This window comes from Cebus imitator, unplaced genomic scaffold, assembly GCF_001604975.1.
Source record: "Cebus imitator isolate Cc_AM_T3 unplaced genomic scaffold, Cebus_imitator-1.0 Scaffold94, whole genome shotgun sequence".
Lineage (NCBI taxonomy): Eukaryota > Metazoa > Chordata > Mammalia > Primates > Cebidae > Cebus > Cebus imitator.
Window position 1 is genome coordinate 5,508,052 of NW_016107409.1, and position 8,613 is coordinate 5,516,664.

The following is an 8,613-nucleotide window of genomic DNA, read 5'->3' on the forward strand; positions in this document are numbered from 1 at the left end:
CAGGACTGGTGACAGATCAGGTGAGGCAGTGTGGGAGAGGAAGGTGTCAAGGAAGGCACTTAGCTCAGGAAACGGGGTCTGGTGGTACCACTGGCTGAGATGGAGCAGGGAGCAAGTTTAGGAGAGCGAGTAGAACTCAGGTGTACAAACATTGAGTTAAATGAGATGCGGTGATACAGCTAAGTGAAAAACCAAGAAGGCTGTTGGTTAAATGTGGGGAGTAGAAAAATTCCTTTTTAAAGTTTCCTTTCTTGTTAAAGAATAGGTGTGCTGATAACTTTGTTAAGACCTATCCTATGTCGCTGTTAGACATATCATGCTTACAGGCACATAGTACATTCTATGTCCTTGTACTTTAACCAAGATATCTGTGCTGGACGTGCTCACAGGCATGGCCCAGCTCTCCATTGCTTCTACATGTTTAGAAAAGTTTTGAGTTATTAACCAATTGGGTTTTAGCTTAGATTGTGAGGTCTGGCTCCAGCCAACGGAGATCAGACACAGGAGTAAGGACGACCCCAGATATGTAAGGGATACATTTGTGTGTTTTCCTTTGTTCATTGTACTCTTGTGGCATGATGGCTGGTAAGGGTACCCTTCCTGCAGTCCAGGAAGTAAAAATTGCGTCGCTGAAAGATCCTTTAAAGTCTCAGTACTAATTTTTCTTTGCGGTACCAAGCATCTATTTCCAACAATAAATCACCAGCATTTCAAACTTAAGGTGTAAAAAGGTGAATTCTTCATTTACCTTATTCTGAAATTCAGAGACATCTAGGTTAGAAACGGAAATGTATTTTTTTTTTTTTTAGCATTATGAGAGCTATTTAAGTCACTTATAGATGATACTATCTAGGGAGAACACATAAACAGAGAAGAGTCCCGAGAACCAAACCCTAAGGAACTCCAACATTGGGAGGGTGGATCTAGAAAAGAAAGGCAGGAGCCAGGCGCCGTGGCTCACGCCTGTAATCTCAGCACTTTGGGAGCCCAAGGTCAAGGCAGGTGGATCATGAGATCAGGAGTTCAAGGCCAGCCTGGCCAATATGGTGAAACCCCATCTCTACTAAAAATACAAAAATTAGCCAGGTGTGGCGGCATGCGCCTGTAGTCCCAGTTACTCAGCAGGCTGAGGCAGAAGAATTGCTTCAAGCCAGGAGGTGGAGGTTGAAGTGAGCCAAGACTGTGCCACTGCACTCCAGCCTGGGTGACAGAGTGGGACTCTGTGTCAAAAAAAAAAAGGAAAAATAAAGAAAGAGAAGGCAGGAGAGAGTGCCAGTACCTGAGGGGAGCCAGAAAGGAAGGGTTCACAGGACAAACGCAGCCTAGAACTGTGCTTACGTTGTGCTCCAGAAAACATACAGACACCAGATTCCTGCTTCCTGTTTCCTTATGTGAACCCAAAGTATCTGAGACAGGTCTCAACCAATTTAGAAAGTTGATTTTGCCAAGGTTGAGGACACGTGCGGGTGACACAGCCTCAGGAAGTTCTGATGACATGTGCCCTAAGTGGTGAGGGCACAGCTTGGTTTTATACATTTTAGGGAGACACAAGGCACCAATTAGTATGTGTAAGATGAACATTGGTTCAGTCCAGAAAGGCAAGACAACTTGAGCCGAGGGATGGGGCTTTCAGGTCATAGGTGGATAAGATCTAATAGTTGCATTCTTTTAACCTTCTGATCAGCCCTTCCTTGTGGAATTAGGAATTTCCTTGTGGGCAAATTATGAGAAAGTTAGGTGGCTTTTTTTCTTCTTCTTCTTTTTTTGAGACAGAGTTTCAGTCTTGTTGCCAGGCTGGAGTGCAATGGCGTGAACTCCGCTCACCATAACCTCCGCCTCCTGGGTTCAAGCAATTCTCCTGCCTTGGCCTCCCAGTAGCTGGGATTATAGGCATGCGCCACCACGCCCAGCTAATTTTGTATTTTTAGTAGAGACGGAGTTTCTCCATGTTGGTCAGGCTGGTCTCAAACTCCCAACTTCAGGTGATCCGCCCGCTTCAGCCTCCCAAAGTGCTGGGATTACAGGCGTGAGCCAACGCACCTGGCTGCTTTTTTAAGTTCTTTGTAGCTATCTTATTTAGGAAATAAAATGGGAGGCAGATTTGCCTGAAAGTTCTCAGCTTGACTTCTTTTCCCTTGGCTTAGTGATTTTTGGGGTCCTGTGATTTATTTTCCTTTCACACTTGTGGGAGGAAGTGGCCCAGACTCGTGGAGTCTCAGTGTCAAAGTCTAGGCTGCTATAGAGGAAGCCCATGTGCTTGTCTAAGTCTACTCATTTCTCTACACTAGCAGGTGGCAGGTGGCTGGGCATGGTGGCTGGGCGTGGTGGCTCACACCTGTAATCTGAGCACTTTGGGAGATTGAGGCAGATGGATCGTGAGGTTGGGAGTTCAAGATCAGCCTGGCCAGCATGGTGAAACCCCGTTTCTACTAAAAATACAAAAATCAGCCACGTGTGGTGACGGGCATCTGTAATCCCAGCTACTTGGGAGGCGGAGGTTGCAGTAAGCCGAGATTGTGCCACAGCACTCCAGCCTGGGCAACAGAGCAAGACTCCACCTCAAAATAAATAAATAAAAATAAACAAACATATCTGGCAGCAATTTTCAAGTTCTCAAAAGAGATGTGAAAGAAAAAAAGTTTAAATCAGCGTATTAATTGATGAGGACATTTTATTATCATGGGATTATGGAGACAAATGATTGCTAAAATCATAATGCTTTCTGAGGGGGGAAGATAATAAGGTAGAAAGAGAAGAAATGGGTGAGATCAAGGGAAACGGCAGAGAGAGATTTAAAAAAAAACCGCAGCAGGAAATGAGAATAAGAATATGACTAACAATGCCTGAGCCCCCCCACCCCTCCTGAGTGGCCTCCCTCTCTCAAAGGCTTCCGGGCATCTGCCCACGAGCTGACTCACCCTGTTCAGTCATCACGGATCACTGCAGTCTCATGCTGTCTCGACCTCCCCGGCTCAGATGATCCTTTCGCATCAGACTCTCAAGTAGCTGGGACTACAGGCATGAGCCAGCACACCTGGCTACATTTTTTTTTTTTTTTTTTTTTTTTGAGACAGACTCTTACTCCGTCGCCCAGGCTGGCGTGCAGTTGCACAATCTAGGCTCATTGCAACCTCTGCCTCCCAGGTTCAAGCAATTCTCTCCCTCAGCCTCCTGAGTAGCTGGAATTACAGGCACCTGCCACCATGCCCGGTTAATTTTTTGGTTTTTTCCCTTGCTTGCTTTTTAGATGGAGTTTTGCTCTTGTTGCCCAGGCTGTTTGTTTGTTTTTTGAGACAGATTCTCACGCTTTAGCTCCCTGGAGTGCAGTGGCACTATCTCGGCCCAACAACCTCTGCCTCCTAGGCTCAAACGATTCTCCTGCCTAAACCTCCCGAACAGCTGGAATTACAGGCGCACACTCCTACACCCAGCTAACTTTTGTATTTTTAGTGAAGATGGGGTTTCCCCATGTTGGCCAGGTTGCTGTCGAACTCCTGACCTCCAGTGAGCCACCTGCCTCAGCCTCCCAAAGTGCTGGGATTACAGGGGTGAGCCGCTGGGCCCGGCCTGCTGCCGGATATGTTTAAGAGGATTTTGTCTCTTTGGTAGGGAGAAGGGAAGAGGAATCCTCACCCTAATGCCCAGTAGTAGTTCAAGGAGGTACGATTCTATGCAGAATGGTCTCTGGCGTCTAGCCCAACAGGCCAGAAATACAGATAGCTGACTTATTGGGGAAGTCCTACTATTTAAAAGAAACTATCCTTTTCCTAATTATAAAATTGTATTTAATTTAATTAATTTATTTTTGAGATGGAGTTTTGCTCTTGTTGCCCAGGCTGGAATGCAGTGGCACAACCTCCACCTGCAACTCCAAGCTCAACTCCAAGCTCACTGCAACCTCCGCCACTCAGGTTCAAGCAATTCTCCTGCCTCAGCCTCCCGAGTAGCTGGGATTACAGGCATGTGCTACCATGTCCAGCTAATTTTTTTGTATTTTTAGTAGAGATGAGGTTTCTCCATGTTGGTCAGGCAGATCTCGAACTCTCAACCTCAGGTGATCTGCTCGCCTCAGCCTCTCAAAGTGCTGGGATTATAGGTGTGAGCCACCGCGCGCGGCCATAAAAATATATTTCATTGTAGAATTGGGCTCCTGAAACTTGAAGGAACATATGACTCCCCTGGGGGGCTTGTGTGGCGGCAGTGTCTGACTCAGGAGGGCTGTGGTGGGGCTGGGATGCCGCATTTCTAACAAGCTCCCTGGTGGTGCTGAGATCACTGGTGGACAAACCACACTTCAACTATCAGAGATTTAGCAAACAAACGAAAAACAGCTAGATTACAGAAGCCGGCTGTAAATCTGCCTCTTCAAATGGGACATTGCTTTCCATTCCTCTCTCCATGCCGGACTAGCTCAGGGCTCCAGGCTTCCCCCTCCAAATCACCGAGAGCATCTAGAGAGAGAACAGATGGAGAAGAGGATGTAGAGTCGCTGGGGAGGCCAGAGGTTTGGAACAAGTTAAACAACAAACCATACAGAAGACTCAAGTGGAAAGGTCAGGATAAAAAATACAAGACTGACATACCGAACAGAATTCCTGGAATAGATTGACCCAGCCAAGAAAAGAATTAGCAAGAATGAAAGATCAATTTGAGAAATTCTGATAGGAAGGAAAGGATTTAAAAAAAAAAAAAAAGAAACATTTTGAAAAGTTAGAATCATGAAGGACAGACACAGAACTGTTAATATCCAGGTAATAGGAGCTGCAAAAGGAAAGGGAAGATATGGAGAGAAGGTGACATTCAAAGACAGAATGGAGGTTAGTTTCCCAGAATTAAAGAGAGATAAAAGACCTCAGGCTGAGAGAACCCATAGAGGCGGCAGGGGAGAGATGAGGAAAAACTGACATCTATGCAAAATATTGTGAATCACAGAATGTCAAAGACAAAGTCCTTAAAGTATTCAGAGAAAAGGAGCAGATCTGACAAAGACACCCCTCGACACACACAGCTTACTACGTGAACAAATCAGAGGATCCTTACACAGATGGGGGCAGGGAGAGAGGACAGCAGTGGGTGGGAGGGCTGAGGTGGCTCCCAAGGAATCTCTGCTTGCTGGCGCCGTGAGCAGACCCCAGGATACAGGAAGGGCCATCTCCTTACAGACCAAGACTGCACTCTTGGCTCTTCCTGACATCAGTACCTCCTGGGAAGGAAGGATGAGCACTCATCTTTTTGGAGTTAGGGCATACCCATGTGGAAATGTCTCAGACAGAAGCTGCTGGCTGCTCAGGGTTACCACTGACAGCAAGCTGGTCCTCAGCTTTGCAAGTCAGGGCCCTGAGAGAGGGTCCACCTCCGGGTGACTGGCACTTACTCAAAGAGCTGGGGACGGGCTTGCCTCTGTAGATCCCCCTTCTGCTGGTGGCCAGGGACACTTTTGGCTTCCTTCTCCCCACAGCCCCTAGCTTTTGCTGATTGGGGTGGGGACAGAGGGATGGAAAATGGACACTTGACCTAAGTGAAGTGGGTTTTCCCTTCCTGGGACATGGAGAGTTGAGCCCGTGGACTGCTTTGAGCTGAGCGGAACACGAGAAATGGGACCAAGATGGCGCCATGGCAAACCAAACACTGAGGAAGCCAAGAAACAGAAAGGACAGTGGAGCAGAAGCATGGAGGGAAAAATAAAAGGGAAGAGTTCCGGCCGGGCGCGGTGGCTCAAGTCTGTAATCCCAGCATTTGGGAGGCCGAGGCGGGTGGATCACGAGGTCAACAGATCGAGACCATCCTGGTCAACATGGTGAAACCCCGTCTCTACTAAAAATACAAAAAATAAGCTGGGCATGGTGGTGTGTGCCTGTAATCCCAGCTACTCAGGAGGCTGAGGCAGGAGAATTGCCTGAACCCAGGAGGCGGAGGTTGTGGTGAGCTGAGAAAGCGCCATTGCACTCCAGCCTGGGTAACAAGAGCGAAACTCCGTCTCAAAAAAAAAAAAAAAAAAAGGGGGAAGAGTTCCTCTAGCCCCAAGGCAGACAGAGAGCATTCTCAGATTCTGACTCTGCTTTGCTCACTCATTTCCTCAACACGTGCCATGTGCCAGGCACTGTTCTAGGCTCTGAAATGCAGCATGGAACCAGACAGCCAGAACCTCTGCCTTCTAGTGGAGGCAGAAAAGAGATAAATATACAAGCAAACCTACAAGAGCATGCCAGCCTGTAACAGCAGGGGCTGTGGAGGAGCCACTGCAGAGGGGACGGTCAGACAAGCCTCTCTCTAGAGGGAAGAAGAGGATGGACTCTAGAGCAGTAGGAGCGGAAACAGGAAGAGCTGTTAGGACAGAAGTCCAGGGAGCAGTGGTGACAACTTCAATCAGAAGGTGCAGCCAAGCCGGCAAGAGGAGGACAGATTTTAAATATGTGTGAATGGTCTCAGTGACAGGACTTGCTGAAAGCTCAACTGAGGAGCCAAGAAAGAGGGTCTATTCAACGATGACTCCTAGGTTTGAAGCCTATGCAGCCAGAAGGAATATGATGCATTTACTGAGATGGGGAAGTTTGGAGCAGGGGAGAGGATCAAGAGTTGACTTTTGAGTTGCCTGTTTGACATCCACGAAGGGACATCAAGTCAGCAGGTAAGTATGTGAATCTGGAGCACTTGGAAGAAACCAGGGCTGGAGGTGGGAATCTGGGCGTCACCAGTACAGTGACTCACCCTGAAAACCTAGGGCGTCACCTAGGAAGGGTGTGGCATAAAAGACTCCCCACACAGAGGTCTGGGGCATTTCAAGGCACCTGGTGTAGAGCTGGCAGAGGAGTCTGAGAGAAGAGCCCATCGAGGGTGGAGGGAAACCAGAGGATGTATTTTCAATGGAAGAAGAAATTGCCTTAAGCAAAAGAGTGTGGCCCAGGCACCGGAGCTCATGCCTGTAATTCCAGAATTTTGGGAGGCCAAGGCTGGTGGATCACTTGAGGCCAGGAGTTCAAGACTAGCCTGACCAACATGGCAAAACCCCATCTCTACTAAAAATACAAAAATTAGCCAATCATGGTGGTGAACACCTGCAATCCCAGCTACCCGGGAGGCTGAGGCAGGAGAATCACTTGAACCCAAGAGGTGGAGGTTGCAGTGAGCTGAGATTGCACCACTGTCCTACAGCCTGGGTGACAGAGTAAGAGTATATCTCAAAAACCAAAAAAGAAGGGAGAAGACGGGGACAGGGAGGAGGAAAGAGAAGGAGGAGGAAAAAGGGGAGGGGAAGGGAAGGGAAGAAAAGGGAGCGGTTAACTTGCCATATCTCCCACATTAATCCATCAGCAAATCTGACCTAGAGTCTCTACCTTCGAAACCCACCAGAAGGATCAGGTATGGTGACTCACACCTATAATCCCATGCTTTGGGAGGTGGAGTGGGGAGGGTGAGGCCAAGAGTACAAGACCACCCTGGGCAACATAGCTAGACTCCCATCTCTAATTTCATTTCATTTAAAAAATAGACCAGGCATGGTGGCCCACTCCTGTAACCCCAGCACTTTGGAGGCCAAGGCGGGTGTATCATCTGAGGTCAGGAGATGGAGATCAGCCTGACCAACATGGTGAAACCCCATCTCTCTACTAAAAATACAAAAATCAGTAGGGCGTGGTGGCCCACGCCTCTAGTCCCAGCTACTCAGGAGGCTGAGGCAAAAGAATCACTTGAACCCAGGAGGCAGAGGTTGCAGTGAGCTGAGATCACGCCATTGTACTCCAGCCTGGACAACAAGAGTGAGACTCTATCTCAAAATAAATAAAAAATATCTAAAAATAAATAGGCTGGGCACAGTGGCTCATGCCTGTAATCCCAGCACTTTGGGAGGCCAAGGAGGGTAGGTTACCTGAAGTCAACAGTTTGAGATTGGCCTGACCAACATGGCGAAACCCCGTCTCTACTAAAAAATACAAAAATTAGCTGGGTGTGGTGGTGTGCACCTGTAACTCCAGCTACTTGGGAGGTTGAGGCAGGAGAATCCCTTGAACCCAGGAGGCAGAGGTTGCAGTGACCGAGATCGCACCACTGCACTCCAGGCTGGGCGACAAAGTGAGACTCCATCTCAAAAAAATAATAATAAATATAATTAAATAAGTAATTAAATTAGGTGGCATGGCACACTCCTGTAGTCCTAGCTACTTGGGAGGCTGAGGTGGGAGGATGGCTTCAGCCTAGAAGTTAAGGCTGCAGTCCCACTGCACTGTGGCCTGGGCAACAGAGCGAGACCATGTCTCAAAAAAAAAAAGGCTGTCTTGGTTTGGCTTCCTAGCCTCAAAAGGTTTTTAAATCGGATTCCTATATGAGCACTGTAGAGAGAAAAGGTTGTTTCTAAGGAAAAACTCTAACTCGCCAGTCATTAACTATAACCCTGTGTGTTGTTTTTAAGTTTTTTATCTTATCTGTAGACTAGGCTAGATCGTTAACTCTCATAATTTTCTCCAATATTTGGCAACAACTCTCCAACTAAAAACAAAAGCTAGGCCGGGCGCGGTGGCTCAAGCCTGTAATCCCAGCACTTTTGGAGGCCAAGGCGGGTGGATCACGAGGTCAAGAGATCAAGACCATCCTGGTCAACATGGTGAAACCCCGTCT

At 47.7% G+C, this 8,613-nt stretch overlaps 1 protein-coding gene across 1 annotated transcript in view; it reads left to right on the top strand.

Annotated features, from left to right (window-relative positions):
* The window catches only part of LOC108309488, a 17,757-nt gene that overhangs the window by 2,161 nt on the left and 6,983 nt on the right, over positions 1 to 8,613 (top strand). The window contains exon 2 of the mRNA XM_017535863.2: positions 465 to 526. Coding sequence (XP_017391352.1) covers positions 465 to 526 — 62 coding nt within the window. The remainder of the gene's footprint in view (positions 1 to 464; positions 527 to 8,613) is intronic.